The 18,957-nt window shown below is 45.2% G+C and overlaps 1 protein-coding gene across 1 annotated transcript in view; it reads right to left on the bottom strand.

Annotated features, from left to right (window-relative positions):
• The window catches only part of MYO1F (myosin IF), an 860,973-nt gene that overhangs the window by 248,836 nt on the left and 593,180 nt on the right, over positions 1–18,957 (bottom strand). The window contains exons 10-11 of the mRNA XM_069649543.1: positions 7,433–7,629; positions 1,002–1,082 (exon numbers count right to left, since the gene is read on the bottom strand). Of these exons, the coding sequence (XP_069505644.1) occupies positions 1,002–1,082; positions 7,433–7,629 (278 nt within the window). The remainder of the gene's footprint in view (positions 1–1,001; positions 1,083–7,432; positions 7,630–18,957) is intronic.

The following is an 18,957-nucleotide window of genomic DNA, read 5'->3' as shown; positions in this document are numbered from 1 at the left end:
CTTTAAGAGACGTTTGAAAAACTAGGTAATGGCTTAAAACTATCTAGAAACTCTTGCTTTGACATATTACTCTGGGTAAACAAAGCAACGTTCTTGGACATGTATTATTGAACGTTCAGTTCTTATTAAAGAAGGCAGTACTACAGCCCTTAAGCTAGTATTCCCCCAGTTATTAACAGAAGATGTGCAGTGTAGCAATAGCAGTGCGCGATTCCAACAATGTGTCAAACAGTCCTTTGGTTGGTGATGGAGTGAGTTTAAGAATCTATGCTTATTCAAATGTGATCTCTAGTCTGGCAGTCAGCAATGAGCCGCACTGTGGCCAATAGTAGTGTTGTCATGTTGAGAGAAACATTCCCACTGGTAACTGGACTGGCACCTTCATCTATCTTTTACAAAAGCTGCTGAACAAAGTCCCAGTTCATAAGTACATATTAGAACGATTTGGGCTGAATTCAAATAATGAAAGCATAGCAGGTTGCAATTATCAAACCCAGTTTCATCCAGCAATCAGTTCTCCAGTCCCACAACACTCAGCCTGGAAATTCCTAAATGAATGCCATTTGATCTGATTTTCCATATCTTCCCTGATTCTTCCATTCTCCCGTTGTTATATCCACCATGGGTGGATAAATATTGCTTTTATGTTGCAAGTGCCATAGGCCTTGCCTATAACTCATATCAAGCAGATAGTGTGGAGCTCAAACCATTGGAAGCAAAGAGGGACACATGCAGAATGCTCATAGGGTATGCCATCAACTATGCTTTTCATTTTCATCCCATTTTGCCTCACTCCTCATGTGGTCCTGTACACAATACACGGGGCTGTGGGTCAATGTTTTAAAAGGTTGATTGGTAAGGGATCATTTTATAGGGACTACTAACTTCATGTATCCCTTTGTATATTTCCCCAATATAGACATTAACATGGATTGGTCTTATGGGTAGATGCAAATGTCAACAGGTGTCTTGCCTAGCCCAAATCTGAAGTCTACGAGTACCTGGAATATTTCAAATCCATAGATGTCGAGCACGCCGATGCTGTACTCCTCGTTTGGCTTCTGAATGGCCCTGTTAATGGACTGAAAGAGGAGACAGGTTCTAAATCAGAGTACACAACAGCATGGGAGTCCAAGTAGACAGGTATTTCATACTTCTGAACCTCTTATCCTATGGGAAGTGTTATAACAATGCAATTCCATACAATTATCTCTTGTACCATGACACTTTGTCTTTGCATACATGAGGTTTTTAAATGGCTTTTTAAAATTTTAAACAGAAAGAAACAAATCAAATGAAAAAGGGAAAGGACGAATACAAAATTAAAAAAACATTGGAGGGAACTGTGAAGAGTACCCCAGTTATGTAAAACAAAACAAGACATGATACATCAATAACAATACCTTTACACCGTTTGAAGGAACACTGGCTTCCTCAGCAGCGATGCAAAGACATGGGAGACTCTTTTAGGTATCTACTTAGACATTGCTCGAATGTGAGCAAGGTTCCCATACTCAGTGTGCATGTTTCAGAAGAATGAGAATTGACAAAGAAGTTCAAATAAATGGCAAATGAGAGGCTGCCATTACATTGTTAGGTTAAGGTGAAACGCAAATAGTATGAGCTACCTGCCATGCTCAACTACTGTAGAGCATGTGGCCTTGAACTAAATAGTGTACCCTATATGTGTATGTGCCAAAGGGAGCTTGCAAGAAACTAATCGGAGAGGATAGACTGGAGGGAAGAGTACGACATGTGGTCTAGTGGGAAGGCCAAGACCTGGTGTTAGGGAGATTGTTCAGTTTCGGTCCTAATTCCCTTTAACTTGAGAGAGCCCCAGCCTTTTGCTGGACACTTGACTTTTTTTTATTTTAATCTCTTGAGTGAGTGGATCTTTTGACCACTCACACATTCTTTTTCTCTGACAGGGATTTTAATTTTTGCTGTTTATGGAGTCTGGTAAACTCCATAGCCCTGATTCATGAATTATTTGCATTTAAAACAGGTATTTGTGCGCCATTTTGCCTGCAAATCCCTGTTTGACGAATGAGGATTTGGGGGCAGAATGGCACTCAAATGCCTGTTTTCCACGCAAATAATTACATGAATCAGGGCCATATGTTTAATACAGGCATCTGCTTTTTGCTTTGTAACACGCAGCCCCCTACGTGCAGTGTCACTGAAAAGTCCCTTGGACTTCTATTTATGTTAAAATACATTTTCTTGTGAGAACTACGGTTCCCAAGAATAGTAAGGTAACTTCTATCTTACCTTTCCTTTGTGGGTCCAGCACACACCACCTTATGTGGAGAGCTGGGGGGGTTACATAGTAACTCCTTATCCTACTTCTCATGTAACATTTTGGTACACTGACTTAAATGGCTGGTGACAGTGGTTACTTTTTACTACCTTCTGTGCAGGTTATTAGCAGGTTGATTTCTCAGCTGCAGTAAAGCACCCATGAGTGACCATTTTCTCAAAATGGCTGCTGACTCCTTTTTTCGCCATTTGTCAGTTCCTTCTGGGCATTTACTCTGTCCTTTAGAATAGATATTAGTCCTTTGCGAGTTTTGCCTTTGGCAGGCTTCAGCCCTGAAGCCTCCCCAGGCCCCAGTGTATATGGGAAGGCAGGAAGTGAGGAAGGAGCCTGTCCTTTGTCTGTAGGTATGCCTGGCTGAAACCAGTTCTAACTGGGCAGCTGACAGTCCTGGGAGAAAGCCACTCCCCAGGTAATTGACAGCTCAATGACTGTGAATGAATGAGATCCTGCATAAAAGGTGAGGATTTTGGCACTACAGTCAGTCAACCACTGAAACAAGGAATCCAAAGCAGAAGATTTGCAGAGATGCCAGCAGCATCTTCCAGGACCGCAAAAGCCTTCCAGCGGTGCTGACCGCATTTTCACATTGACAGGGAGGACCCGCCAAGAATGACTTTCTCCATTAGGCTGGTGAGACCAAATGGCTTCAAGACCTTCTTCATTTTGGCCCATCCGTCGACTTGCTGTGACTTTCCTGAACTGCAGAATCTCAATACCAGTGGTACCTGGACCATTACTGAGTGCATCATCTTCCGAAGATCGAATCTGGCTGAAACTTTGCAGATATCTGTGTGAACCTCCACTGGAAACACTGGAGTTTTTTATGAAAAAGTCCCCACACCGGAGAACAGGACTGAGTAATGGAGGAGAATCTGACCAGTGATGTTAGTTTCTTTTTGTTTTGGTGCTAAGAAAAAGACGCCAAAACCACAAGGAGCTGCTGAAATGAGCTGAATACATTGCTGCCAACCCCTCCTCCCAATTGTTGCTGGAGAAGCCTGCCAGAGGTACCCCCTTTCATCACCAGAACCAAGGAGAAGGAATCAGGGTCTTCAACGCTGCACCTGGAAGGAAGCCAGCTACAATTTCTTATTCATCTTCCAGGTACTGTGGGGCTTGTGTTGTAATTACCTGGTGCTATCTTTGGTGCCTCCTGGCTTGGGGAGTGCTGTTTTCTTCAACTGAGGGTCCAGCTCAACTCGTTTTTGCAGGCCTTGCACCATGTGCACTATCAGGTAAGCTCCCCTTGAGCTGCTGTGTTTCTTCAGGAACCACTGACTGGTTAACTAACTTTTCTTCTGAAGATCTTGATCATAATTGGAACCGTCCATTTGACTTTGGCTGTACTGGTTTCCCAAAGGTCCATCTTCATGATTGTACACACTTTGGCAGTGTTGTTTGCTCCACAGGTTTTAATTGCGAACACTTTCATTGCTAGGAAACAGACTGCCTATATCCTTCTGGGAGAGCATCTTGTTATTAACAGCTGCTAAAGTGTATTCTGCCTAACTTTGAAACTTTCTCTCCCAGCTCAATTTTATAAAGCGCATATATAGAAGTGCTGATACTGAACTTAATTGACGTCACTTGTGTGCTGGATATGTCAAACATAGAAAAAGTTACTCACCTGCATTATTGCTTCTTATATAACTTGATTCCATTTCACATTGAATGCTATTGCTAGTTGCTGGATTTAAGATTGGCTTGTGTGACTTGTGTATATATAAATACATATACTTTAATATAACTTTACGTGAGTGTTTACTTAGACCCTTGTGTCTACTGATTTCATTGTACTTCTGTACAGCTCATTTAACTACCCTCTAAGATAAGCATGGCAGCTCAGCCACACTACTGGCTTGTGTAGTGCAGGCCTATATTAATAGTTAGGTCCCTAGTACTAAGAGATAAGTCTTATGAAGTCCCACACCAGAAAGAGAACCCATAGAAAATAAAAATAAAAAACAGACAAGAAATGGACTGTGGTACTAGACAGTGTTGCAGTTAGTACATTACGTGAAGAGCCACGTTTTCAATTGTTTCCAGAAGACTCAATAAGATTGTTCCTACCTCAGAGTTGAGGGTTGTGAGTTCCACAGTTTGGATGCTCGAACCACCCGCTCTTGCTGGTCTGAAGTTGGGCTGGATGAGCCTGTTTGCATAGGCCTTTCTGGTCAGTCTGGTGGACAGGGCTTTCTTAAATTTCCAAGCGAGATAAGGGCGGGGGGGCCAGTCTTAGAAAGGCACCTAAGGGTGATTGATAAAGTTTGGAATACAATTCTTTCTTGTATCGGGAGCCAGTGGTCCTTTCTTCTGGCACAGGTGATGTGCTCTCGTTTAGGAATGTTTAGAGCAGAGCGTGTTATTTTGGATCACTTGCAATTTGTGAATATTTTTCTTGGCTGTGCCGGCAAACAAGGCGTTGCAGTAGTCAACTCTTGCACCTATAACGGCACGGGCAATTATCAGGGTGCTGTCAACAGACAGGAAGGGTCTACAAGCATTAATCAGTTTAGTGGTGTGGGCAGCTGAGGAGGAGATAGCATTGACTTGGCGTGAGAGATGAGGGAAGTATCTAGGTAGACTCTCAGAGTTTTTACTGACTCTGATATGGAGAGGCAATTGCTGTTGATGGCGAAAGATGCATGTTGCTGGCTACGGTTACCAAGCACTGTGGGCAGGCTGACAATGAACAACTCAGTTTTGTCATCGTTTAGAAAAAGAAAGTTAGTGGCCTTACACGTTTAGATAGTGTGGTAGATAGAGTTTAGCTTCTCTGAGTCTTGGTGATAATTGCCAGAGAGAGGGAGGAGGAGGACCTGGGTATCATCAGCGTAATTGTTGTAGGAGATACCCATTGTGTCCAGGAGGTTCAAAAGAGGTTTATGAAAATGCCATAGAGTGAGGGGGAGCAAAAACAAAGGGGTGATTGCTGGAAGGTTTACAATGAATCTTAGCCTCTGACTTTGCTCTGTGCAACCTTCCAGACCATTGTTCTTTGCCTGCCAAGCCATTACAGAAGGGGAAAGACAATATGCAAATAAGGCTTGGTCCTACCCCAAAAGGGGCAGTCCAGCCCAAACTGCTAGGTCACATCCCTTCTGCACGAGACCACAAGCATCCTCAGACATGTTTCAGTCTTGTTGGGCCTCATCAGTGAGGAGTAGTTTGGGTCTCTTGGCCCAGCAGGCACGGGACCCATGTCTGGACATACCCATCCCACTGGGCGTGACAAAGCAAAAACAAAGGGGTGCTGGCTGGAAGGTTTACGATGGTCTGCAGGGTAGCCCAGAGCAATGCCAGTGGTTAATATTGATTCTACCCCTGAAGCCATCACCTCTTGTGTTTTGATAGACTGTGGGAGAGACACAACAGGATACAGAAGCAGTAGGGGCACTAGCATTGTTGGCAAAAACTCTGATTGTTCTGTCTTTCAAAAATGAGGCAACTCAGCTGGAGGCCTCTGGTGAGAAGACGGCCGGAGATGTCAGGTGACGGCAGAGGATTTTATGATCCACTAAGTTAAAAGCTGCATAGAGGTCCAATAGTAGTAGGAGGGCTGAGTTCCCTGTGTCCTTAATTTCATCTAGCTGGTTCTTTAGATCAAGCATGGCAGTTTCAGTCCCATATCCTGATTGCTGTATTCATAATTTGTGATTGGACTGCAAGTACTGCTGAATTTGGATATAAGCTGCTCTATCCAGGAGCTTCAAACGGGAGGGGACCGTTGTGACAGGCCGGCAGTTTGTGGGGATAGTAGGCACCAGGGATATTATTTTTTATTTTTAGCAACAGGAGTACTCAGGCTTCTTTCTGGCTAGTAGGGATTCTGCAGGTGGTAAAGGAGGAGTTGATAAAGGTGATAATGAAGGGGACAAGGGTTTTGGCGCAGTCTTTAATATCTGCAGCCGGGCAGGCATCTCCTTTGCATCTACAGGGCTTTAGACATTTAAGCAAAGAGGTGACTCGGTCCTCAGAGATGGAGTTGAAACAGAATGAGGGAGGTCTTGTAGAGCTGTGGGGGTAGGGGATGTCTGAAGTGGAAGACTATTGGGGTTGGTGGAGGCTTGCTTCTGTAATATTTGTGTGTGTTGCATGGTGATTTTGTTCAGGAGGGCATTTTGTACCTTAGCGCACCATGTCTCATCTTAAAAGAAATCGAGTGTAGGTAGGAGGGAAGGACGTTTCCAATTCTCCATGAATTGTGAAGATTTCTCAGGTGTTGGACTTTACGTTGACGATTCTAGTGTGGTAGGTGGATGAGTTTGCAGCTAGGATGTCTGTCTTGTAGGTTTGGGCAGCTGCGTTGAAAGAGGATTTTGGAATGTCAGAGGGGGAATTTTTACATTTGTTCTCAGTATCTTGTTTCTTCGCATGGTGTGCTAGAAGGCCAGGTGTAAACCAGGAGTTGAGGTGTGTAGTGGGTTTAGTGGGTTTCGCTTTACGAGGAGCAAGGGGTGCTTGCCACAGTGTGTTGGCATATAAGTCTGCGAGCTTGCCTGGGTCAAGCTGGGCAAGGCCCGCTGGTTGTAACCTGTCAAGCAAGGGAAGGATACGGTCTTTGATGAATTTCTGTGAACTGCGAGTGACGGCCAGTGGTTTAATCGGGATGGTGCTGCGGGCTGGTAGGCTGTTAAGGGCAATGGTGAAGGTCATGATGTGGTGGTCGGTGCAAGGCCACAGGCAGTTGGACATGACAGTGATTTGACAGTTAAGGATGGTGATCCGGTCCAGTATGCAACCTTTTTGGTGGGTAGGTACAGAGATGCATTGCTTGAAACCTAGTGCGTTGAGTGCATTCGCTACAGAGGTAGCGTTCAGGTCATTAGGGTCATTGAGACCTGGGTTGAGGATGCCAAGAACATAGAACAGAACAACACAACACATATTAGAATATGGCAAACAATGGTGATGCCAGAGGAGAAAACATTCTAGTATCAACCACAAAAATGTTACTGTAATAGCAAGAGGCCCAATAGAGATGCAGTTTCAAAAACATTTCGCAAATGATGAGATCATTTCAAATCTAGCATTTTGGTTTTCAAAGTTGGAGCTTCCCTAGATTGAAAGCTTGGTCAAATAGTCTAAATAGGACAATGGACTTTTGCTCACCTCTACCAGGAAGTCAAAGACCCGAGCATATAGTCCTTTGGTCAAGGCATCACGCGTGTAGGTTGCTTGCTCCACATTAAGGGTGACAGTAATGGACTCCGACCGGCCTCCCCACTTGCTGTCCATCTTCCTACTCGTCAGTTTGTCATTCAGACGGTCTTTGTCAATCCCCAGAAGGTATGCCGGAAAAGACAGTACTGTGGCAAGAAAAGTCAGGAAAAGTAGAGCATCATTGGCACATAACCGAACATTACGGAACTCTATTTCAGGTCGCACCGCATTGTCTTTAAAGAAAACCACTGGTGTCTTGTCTTTCTAGTTAAAAATATATATATTTTTTTTACAGCATTCTGTTTAATTGTTTCCCAATAACATATACAAGTCAGGAATATATATTTTAAGAGTAAATACACCCTATGGTGCCTCAGGATGACCAACAATGGGGCAATTCAGTATAACACAAGCACATGTCTCAAAGTAGATTAGATCAAATACTGCTAGTAACTGTATCCTTATTAAATAGTCAATAATTGTATATGTCAGATGGAATATTTCAGAGGGTTGCTATAGAAACAAAAATATGTTAGTAGGGCTTTGGTTACTGACATTTACTTTCTGAATAGGCAGCTTTTCAAAACGTTTCTAAATAAGAAAATACTAGGAATAGCCCGGGAGTGCCTGGAAGTGCCTGTTCGCCTGAGGAGACTCTCTCTGCAGCTCTGACTGATGTACTTTTGGACTTCTGTTGGACTTTATTTTCTGCTTTAAGGGTGAATTGCTTATCGGACTATAGTCAAAACACCCTTAAGCGCCTTAGAAGCATTTAATGAACACAGTAAATTAATAGTAACACTTGAACCCTTATTTTCTATATATTTTAGAATAAGCCCCTCCCACCTGATCTGTGAATCCACAAGAAGGCTGGGCTGCGCGCACCTGCGCGCGCGCACTGAGAAGTACCAGAAGTGCCTGTTCGCCTGAGGAGACTCTCTCTGCAGCCCTGGCCTAATGTACTTTAGGACTTCTGTTGGACTTTATTTTCTGGTTTAAGGGTGAACTACTTATAGGACTATAGTCAAAAACCCCTTAAGCGCCTTAGAAGCATTTAATGAACACAGTAAATGCATAGTAACACCTAAAATCCTTATTTTCTATATATTTTAGAATAAGCCCCGCCCACCTGCTCCGTGAATCCTCAAGAAGGCTGGGCTGCGCGCACCTGCGCGCGCGCACTGAGAAGTACCAGAAGTGCCTGTTCGCCTGAGGAGACTCTCTCTGCAGCCCTGGCCTAATGTACTTTAGGACTTCTGTTGGACTTTATTTTCTGCTTTAAGGGTGAACTACTTATAGGACTATAGTCAAAACACCCCTTAAGTGCCTTAGAAGCATTTAATGAACACAGTAAATGCATAGTAACACCTAAAACCCTTATTTTCTATATATTTTAGAATAAGCCCCGCCCACCTGCTCCGTGAATCCTCAAGAAGGCTGGGCTGTGCGCACCAGCGCACACACACCGAGAAGTGCCCGGAAGTGCCTGTTCGCCTGAGAAGACTCTCTCTGCAGCCCTGGACTGATGTACTTTTGGACATTTGTTGGACTTTATTTTATGCTTTAAGGGTGAGCTGCTTATAGGACTATAGTCAAAACACCCTTTAACCGCCTTAGAAACATTTAATGAACACAGTAAATGCATAGTAACACCTAAAACCCTTATTTTCTATATATTTTAGAATAAGCCCCGCCCACCTGCTCCGTGAATCCTCGAGAAGGCTGGGCTGCGCGCAACTGCGCGCGCGCACCGAGAAGTGCCGGAAGTGCCTGTTCGCCTGAGGAGACTATCTCTGCAGCCCTGGGCTGATGTACTTTTGGACTTCTGTTGGACTTTATTTTCTGCTTTAAGGGTGACCTGCTTATAGGACTATAGTCAAAACACCCCTTAAGCGCCTTAGAGGCATTTAATGAACACAGTAAATGCATAGTAACACCTAAAACCCTTATTTTCTATATATTATAGAATAAGCCCCACCCACCTGCTCCGTGAATCCTCAAGAGGGCTGGGCTGCACGCACCTGCTCGCGCGCACCGAGAAGTGCCGGAAGTGCATGTTCGCCTGAGGAGACTCTCTCTGCAGCCCTGGACTGATGTACTTTTGGACTAATGTTGGACTTTATTTTCTGCTTTAAGGGTGAGCTGCTTATAGGACTATAGTCAAAACACCCCTTAAGCGCCTTAGAAGCATTTAATGAACACAGTAAATGCATAGCAACACCTAAAACCCTTATTTTCTATATATTTTAGAATAAGCACCGCACACCTGCTCCATGAATCTTCAAGAAGGCTGGGCTGCGCACACCTGCGCGTACGCACGGAGAAGTACCAGAAGTGCATGTTCGCCTGAAGAGACTCTCTCTGCAGCCCTGGCCTGATGTACTTTTGGACTTCTGTTGGACTTTATTTTCTGCTTTAAGGGTGAACTGCTGATAGGACTATAGTCAAAACACCCCTTAAGCGCCTTAGAAGCATTTAATAAACACAGTAAATGCATAGTAACACCTAAAACCCTTATTTTCTATGTATTTTAGAATAGGCCCCACCCACCTGCTCCATGAATCCTCAAGAAGGCTGGGCTGTGCGCACCTGTGCGCGCGCACCGAGAAGTACCAGAAGTGCCTGTTCCCCTGAGGAGACTCTCTCTGCAGCCCTGGCTGATGTACTTTTGGACTTCTGTTGGACTTTATTTTCTGCTTTAAGGGTGAACTGCTTATAGGACCATAGTCAAAACACCCCTTAAGCACCTTAGAGGCATTTAATGAACACAGTAAATGCATAGTAACACCTAAAACCCTTATTTTCTATATATTTTAGAATAAGCCCCGCTCACCTGCTCTGCGAATCCTCAAGAAGGCTGGGCTGCGCGCACCTGCGCGCACGCACCGAGAAGTGCTCGGAAGTGCCTGTTCGCCTGAGGAGACTCTCTCTGCAGCCCTGGACTGATGTACTTTTGGACTTCTGTTGGACTTTATTTTATGCTTTAAGGGTGAGCTGCTTATGGGACTATAGTCAAAACACCCCTTAAGCGCCTTAGAAACATTTAATGAACACAGTAAATGCATAGAGACACCTAAAAAACTTATTTTCTATATATTTTAGAATAAGCCCCGCCCACCTGCTCCGTGAATCCTCAAGAAGGCTAGGCTGCGCGCACCTGCGCGCGCGCACCGAGATGTGCCGGAAGTGCTTGTTCGCCTGAGGATACTCTCTCTGCAGCCCTGGGCTGATGTATTTTTGGACTTCTGTTGGACTTTATTTTCTGCTTTAAGGGTGACCTGTTTATAGGACTATAGTCAAAACACCCCTTAAGCGCCTTAGAGGCATTTAATGAACACAGTAAATGCATAGTAACACCTAAAACCCTTATTTTCTATATATTTTAGAATAAGCCCCACCCTCCTGCTCCGTGAATCCTCAAGAGGGCTGGGCTGCGCGCACCTACGAGCGCGCACTGAGAAGTGCCGGAAGTGCATTTTCGCCTGAGGAGACTCTCTCTGCAGCCCTGGACTGATGTACTTTTGGACTTCTGTTGGACTTTATTTTCTGATTTAAGGGTGAGCTGCTTAAAGGACTATAGTCAAAATACCCCTAAAGCGCCTTAGAAGAATTTAATGAACATAGTAAATGCATAGTAACACCTAAAACCCTTATTTTCTATATGTTTTAGAATAAGCACTGCCCACCTGCTCCATGAATCCTCAAGAAGGCTGGCCTGCGCGCACCAGCGTGCGCGCACTGAGAAGTACCAGAAGTGCATGTTCGCCTGAGGAGACTCTCTCTACAGCCCTGGCCTGATGTACTTTTGGACTTCTGTTGGACTTTATTTTCTGCTTTAAGGGTGAACTGCTGATAGGACTATAGTCAAAACACCCCTTAAGCGCCTTAGAAGCATTTAATGAAGACAATAAATGCATAGTAACATCTAAAACCCTTATTTTCTATATATTTTAGAATAAGCCCCGCCCACCTGCTCCGTGAATCCTCAAGAAGGCCGGGCTGCGCACACCTGCGCGCGGGCACCGAGAAGTACCAGAAGTGCCTGTTCACCTGAGGAGACTCTCTCTGAAGCCCTGGCCTGATGTACTTTTGGACTTCTGTTGGACTTTATTTTCTGCTTTAAGGGTGAACTGCTGATAGGACTATAGTCAAAACACCCCTTAAGCGCCTTAGAAGCATTTAATGAACACAGTAAATGCATAGTAACATCTAAAACCCTTATTTTCTATATATTTTAGAATAAGCCCTGCCCACCTGCTCCGTGAATCCTCAAGAAGGCCGGGCTGCGCACACCTGCGCGTGCACCGAGAAGTGCCAGAAGTGCCTGTTCGCCTGCAGCGACTATCTCTGCAGCCCTGGGCTGATGTACTTTTGGACTTCTGTTGGACTTTATTTTCTGCTTTAAGGGTGACCTGCTTATAGGACTATAGTCAAAACACCCCTTAAGCGCCTTAGAGGCATTTAATAAAAACAGTAAATGCATAGTAACACCTAAAACCCTTATTTTCTATATATTTTAGAATAAGCCCCGCCCACCTGCTCCGTGAATCCTCAAGAAGGCCGGGCTGCGCACACCTGCGCGCGCGCACCGAGAAGTACCAGAAGTGCCTGTTCACCTGAGGAGACTCTCCCTGAAGCCCTGGCCTGATGTACTTTTGGACTTCTGTTGGACTTTATTTTCTGCTTTAAGGGTGAACTGCTGATAGGACTATAGTCAAAACACCCCTTAAGCGCCTTAGAAGCATTTAATGAACACAGTAAATGCATAGTAACATCTAAAACCCTTATTTTCTATATATTTTAGAATAAGACCTGCCCACCTGCTCCGTGAATCCTCAAGAAGGCCGGGCTGCGCACACCTGCGCGTGCACCGAGAAGTGCCAGAAGTGCCTGTTCGCCTGAAGAGACTATCTCTGCAGCCCTGGGCTGATGTACTTTTGGACTTCTGTTGGACTTTATTTTCTGCTTTAAGGGTGACCTGCTTATAGGACTATAGTCAAAACACCCCTTAAGCGCCTTAGAGGCATTTAATAAACACAGTAAATGCATAGTAACATCTAAAACCCTTATTTTCTATATATTATAGAATAAGCCCGACCCACCTGCTCCGTGAATCCTCAAGAGGGCTGGGCTGCACGCACCTGCGCGCGCGCACCGAGAAGTGCCGGAAGTGCCTGTTCGCCTGAGGAGACTATCTCTGCAGCCCTGGGCTGATGTACTTTTGGACTTCTGTTGGACTTTATTTTCTGCTTTAAGGGTGACCTGCTTATAGGACTATAGTCAAAACACCCCTTAAGCGCCTTAGAGGCATTTAATGAACACAGTAAATGCATAGTAACACCTAAAACCCTTATTTTCTATATATTATAGAATAAGCCCCACCCACCTGCTCCGTGAATCCTCAAGAGGGCTGGGCTGCACGCACCTGCTCGCGCGCACCGAGAAGTGCCGGAAGTGCATGTTCGCCTGAGGAGACTCTCTCTGCAGCCCTGGACTGATGTACTTTTGGACTACTGTTGGACTTTATTTTCTGCTTTAAGGGTGAGCTGCTTATAGGACTATAGTCAAAACACCCCTTAAGCGCCTTAGAAGCATTTAATGAACACAGTAAATGCATAGCAACACCTAAAACCCTTATTTTCTATATATTTTAGAATAAGCACCGCACACCTGCTCCATGAATCTTCAAGAAGGCTGGGCTGCGCACACCTGCGCGTACGCACGGAGAAGTACCAGAAGTGCATGTTCGCCTGAAGAGACTCTCTCTGCAGCCCTGGCCTGATGTACTTTTGGACTTCTGTTGGACTTTATTTTCTGCTTTAAGGGTGAACTGCTGATAGGACTATAGTCAAAACACCCCTTAAGCGCCTTAGAAGCATTTAATAAACACAGTAAATGCATAGTAACACCTAAAACCCTTATTTTCTATGTATTTTAGAATAGGCCCCGCCCACCTGCTCCATGAATCCTCAAGAAGGCTGGGCTGTGCGCACCTGCGCGCGCGCACCGAGAAGTACCAGAAGTGCCTGTTCCCCTGAGGAGACTCTCTCTGCAGCCCTGGCTGATGTACTTTTGGACTTCTGTTGGACTTTATTTTCTGCTTTAAGGGTGAACTGCTTATAGGACCATAGTCAAAACACCCCTTAAGCACCTTAGAGGCATTTAATGAACACAGTAAATGCATAGTAACACCTAAAACCCTTATTTTCTATATATTTTAGAATAAGCCCCGCTCACCTGCTCTGCGAATCCTCAAGAAGGCTGGGCTGCGCGCACCTGCGCGCACGCACCGAGAAGTGCTCGGAAGTGCCTGTTCGCCTGAGGAGACTCTCTCTGCAGCCCTGGACTGATGTACTTTTGGGCTTCTGTTGGACTTTATTTTATGCTTTAAGGGTGAGCTGCTTATGGGACTATAGTCAAAACACCCCTTAAGCGCCTTAGAAACATTTAATGAACACAGTAAATGCATAGAGACACCTAAAATCCTTATTTTCTATATATTTTAGAATAAGCCCCGCCCACCTGCTCCGTGAATCCTCAAGAAGGCTAGGCTGCGCGCACCTGCGCGCGCGCACCGAGATGTACCGGAAGTGCTTGTTCGCCTGAGGATACTCTCTCTGCAGCCCTGGGCTGATGTATTTTTGGACTTCTGTTGGACTTTATTTTCTGCTTTAAGGGTGACCTGTTTATAGGACTATAGTCAAAACACCCCTTAAGCGCCTTAGAGGCATTTAATGAACACAGTAAATGCATAGTAACACCTAAAACCCTTATTTTCTATATATTTTAGAATAAGCCCCACCCTCCTGCTCCGTGAATCCTCAAGAGGGCTGGGCTGCGCGCACCTGCGAGCGCGCACTGAGAAGTGCCGGAAGTGCATTTTCGCCTGAGGAGACTCTCTCTGCAGCCCTGGACTGATGTACTTTTGGACTTCTGTTGGACTTTATTTTCTGATTTAAGGGTGAGCTGCTTAAAGGACTATAGTCAAAATACCCCTAAAGCGCCTTAGAAGAATTTAATGAACATAGTAAATGCATAGTAACACCTAAAACCCTTATTTTCTATATATTTTAGAATAAGCACTGCCCACCTGCTCCATGAATCCTCAAGAAGGCTGGCCTGCGCGCACCAGCGTGCGCGCACTGAGAAGTACCAGAAGTGCATGTTCGCCTGAGGAGACTCTCTCTGCAGCCCTGGCCTAATGTACTTTAGGACTTCTGTTGGACTTTATTTTCTGCTTTAAGGGTGAACTACTTATAGGACTATAGTCAAAACACCCCTTAAGTGCCTTAGAAGCATTTAATGAACACAGTAAATGCATAGTAACACCTAAAACCCTTATTTTCTATATATTTTAGAATAAGCCCCGCCCACCTGCTCCGTGAATCCTCAAGAAGGCTGGGCTGTGCGCACCAGCGCACACACACCGAGAAGTGCCCGGAAGTGCCTGTTCGCCTGAGAAGACTCTCTCTGCAGCCCTGGACTGATGTACTTTTGGACATTTGTTGGACTTTATTTTATGCTTTAAGGGTGAGCTGCTTATAGGACTATAGTCAAAACACCCTTTAACCGCCTTAGAAACATTTAATGAACACAGTAAATGCATAGTAACACCTAAAACCCTTATTTTCTATATATTTTAGAATAAGCCCCGCCCACCTGCTCCGTGAATCCTCGAGAAGGCTGGGCTGCGCGCAACTGCGCGCGCGCACCGAGAAGTGCCGGAAGTGCCTGTTCGCCTGAGGAGACTATCTCTGCAGCCCTGGGCTGATGTACTTTTGGACTTCTGTTGGACTTTATTTTCTGCTTTAAGGGTGACCTGCTTATAGGACTATAGTCAAAACACCCCTTAAGCGCCTTAGAGGCATTTAATGAACACAGTAAATGCATAGTAACACCTAAAACCCTTATTTTCTATATATTATAGAATAAGCCCCACCCACCTGCTCCGTGAATCCTCAAGAGGGCTGGGCTGCACGCACCTGCTCGCGCGCACCGAGAAGTGCCGGAAGTGCATGTTCGCCTGAGGAGACTCTCTCTGCAGCCCTGGACTGATGTACTTTTGGACTAATGTTGGACTTTATTTTCTGCTTTAAGGGTGAGCTGCTTATAGGACTATAGTCAAAACACCCCTTAAGCGCCTTAGAAGCATTTAATGAACACAGTAAATGCATAGCAACACCTAAAACCCTTATTTTCTATATATTTTAGAATAAGCACCGCACACCTGCTCCATGAATCTTCAAGAAGGCTGGGCTGCGCACACCTGCGCGTACGCACGGAGAAGTACCAGAAGTGCATGTTCGCCTGAAGAGACTCTCTCTGCAGCCCTGGCCTGATGTACTTTTGGACTTCTGTTGGACTTTATTTTCTGCTTTAAGGGTGAACTGCTGATAGGACTATAGTCAAAACACCCCTTAAGCGCCTTAGAAGCATTTAATAAACACAGTAAATGCATAGTAACACCTAAAACCCTTATTTTCTATGTATTTTAGAATAGGCCCCGCCCACCTGCTCCATGAATCCTCAAGAAGGCTGGGCTGTGCGCACCTGTGCGCGCGCACCGAGAAGTACCAGAAGTGCCTGTTCCCCTGAGGAGACTCTCTCTGCAGCCCTGGCTGATGTACTTTTGGACTTCTGTTGGACTTTATTTTCTGCTTTAAGGGTGAACTGCTTATAGGACCATAGTCAAAACACCCCTTAAGCACCTTAGAGGCATTTAATGAACACAGTAAATGCATAGTAACACCTAAAACCCTTATTTTCTATATATTTTAGAATAAGCCCCGCTCACCTGCTCTGCGAATCCTCAAGAAGGCTGGGCTGCGCGCACCTGCGCGCACGCACCGAGAAGTGCTCGGAAGTGCCTGTTCGCCTGAGGAGACTCTCTCTGCAGCCCTGGACTGATGTACTTTTGGACTTCTGTTGGACTTTATTTTATGCTTTAAGGGTGAGCTGCTTATGGGACTATAGTCAAAACACCCCTTAAGCGCCTTAGAAACATTTAATGAACACAGTAAATGCATAGAGACACCTAAAATCCTTATTTTCTATATATTTTAGAATAAGCCCCGCCCACCTGCTCCGTGAATCCTCAAGAAGGCTAGGATGCGCGCACCTGCGCGCGCGCACCGAGATGTGCCGGAAGTGCTTGTTCGCCTGAGGATACTCTCTCTGCAGCCCTGGGCTGATGTATTTTTGGACTTCTGTTGGACTTTATTTTCTGCTTTAAGGGTGACCTGTTTATAGGACTATAGTCAAAACACCCCTTAAGCGCCTTAGAGGCATTTAATGAACACAGTAAATGCATAGTAACACCTAAAACCCTTATTTTCTATATATTTTAGAATAAGCCCCACCCTCCTGCTCCGTGAATCCTCAAGAGGGCTGGGCTGCGCGCACCTACGAGCGCGCACTGAGAAGTGCCGGAAGTGCATTTTCGCCTGAGGAGACTCTCTCTGCAGCCCTGGACTGATGTACTTTTGGACTTCTGTTGGACTTTATTTTCTGATTTAAGGGTGAGCTGCTTAAAGGACTATAGTCAAAATACCCCTAAAGCGCCTTAGAAGAATTTAATGAACATAGTAAATGCATAGTAACACCTAAAACCCTTATTTTCTATATGTTTTAGAATAAGCACTGCCCACCTGCTCCATGAATCCTCAAGAAGGCTGGCCTGCGCGCACCAGCGTGCGCGCACTGAGAAGTACCAGAAGTGCATGTTCGCCTGAGGAGACTCTCTCTACAGCCCTGGCCTGATGTACTTTTGGACTTCTGTTGGACTTTATTTTCTGCTTTAAGGGTGAACTGCTGATAGGACTATAGTCAAAACACCCCTTAAGCGCCTTAGAAGCATTTAATGAACACAATAAATGCATAGTAACATCTAAAACCCTTATTTTCTATATATTTTAGAATAAGCCCCGCCCACCTGCTCCGTGAATCCTCAAGAAGGCCGGGCTGCGCACACCTGCGCGCGCGCACCGAGAAGTACCAGAAGTGCCTGTTCACCTGAGGATACTCTCTCTGAAGCCCTGGCCTGATGTACTTTTGGACTTCTGTTGGACTTTATTTTCTGCTTTAAGCGGGAACTGCTGATAGGACTATAGTCAAAACACCCCTTAAGCGCCTTAGAAGCATTTAATGAAGACAATAAATGCATAGTAACATCTAAAACCCTTATTTTCTATATATTTTAGAATAAGCCCCGCCCACCTGCTCCGTGAATCCTCAAGAAGGCCGGGCTGCGCACACCTGCGCGCGGGCACCGAGAAGTACCAGAAGTGCCTGTTCACCTGAGGAGACTCTCTCTGAAGCCCTGGCCTGATGTACTTTTGGACTTCTGTTGGACTTTATTTTCTGCTTTAAGGGTGAACTGCTGATAGGACTATAGTCAAAACACCCCTTAAGCGCCTTAGAAGCATTTAATGAACACAGTAAATGCATAGTAACATCTAAAACCCTTATTTTCTATATATTTTAGAATAAGCCCTGCCCACCTGCTCCGTGAATCCTCAAGAAGGCCGGGCTGCGCACACCTGCGCGTGCACCGAGAAGTGCCAGAAGTGCCTGTTCGCCTGCAGCGACTATCTCTGCAGCCCTGGGCTGATGTACTTTTGGACTTCTGTTGGACTTTATTTTCTGCTTTAAGGGTGACCTGCTTATAGGACTATAGTCAAAACACCCCTTAAGCGCCTTAGAGGCATTTAATAAAAACAGTAAATGCATAGTAACACCTAAAACCCTTATTTTCTATATATTTTAGAATAAGCCCCGCCCACCTGCTCCGTGAATCCTCAAGAAGGCCGGGCTGCGCACACCTGCGCGCGCGCACCGAGAAGTACCAGAAGTGCCTGTTCACCTGAGGAGACTCTCCCTGAAGCCCTGGCCTGATGTACTTTTGGACTTCTGTTGGACTTTATTTTCTGCTTTAAGGGTGAACTGCTGATAGGACTATAGTCAAAACACCCCTTAAGCGCCTTAGAAGCATTTAATGAACACAGTAAATGCATAGTAACATCTAAAACCCTTATTTTCTATATATTTTAGAATAAGACCTGCCCACCTGCTCCGTGAATCCTCAAGAAGGCCGGGCTGCGCACACCTGCGCGTGCACCGAGAAGTGCCAGAAGTGCCTGTTCGCCTGAAGAGACTATCTCTGCAGCCCTGGGCTGATGTACTTTTGGACTTCTGTTGGACTTTATTTTCTGCTTTAAGGGTGACCTGCTTATAGGACTATAGTCAAAACACCCCTTAAGCGCCTTAGAGGCATTTAATAAACACAGTAAATGCATAGTAACACCTAAAACCCTTATTTTCTATATATTATAGAATAAGCCCGACCCACCTGCTCCGTGAATCCTCAAGAGGGCTGGGCTGCACGCACCTGCGCGCGCGCACCGAGAAGTGCCGGAAGTGCCTGTTCGCCTGAGGAGACTATCTCTGCAGCCCTGGGCTGATGTACTTTTGGACTT

The sequence above is a fragment of the Ambystoma mexicanum genome, chromosome 1p, assembly GCF_040938575.1.
Source record: "Ambystoma mexicanum isolate Mex_15411 chromosome 1p, UKY_AmexF1_1, whole genome shotgun sequence".
In the NCBI taxonomy this organism is placed as follows: Eukaryota; Metazoa; Chordata; class Amphibia; order Caudata; family Ambystomatidae; genus Ambystoma; species Ambystoma mexicanum.
This window is presented reverse-complemented; position numbering and strand designations above follow the sequence as displayed.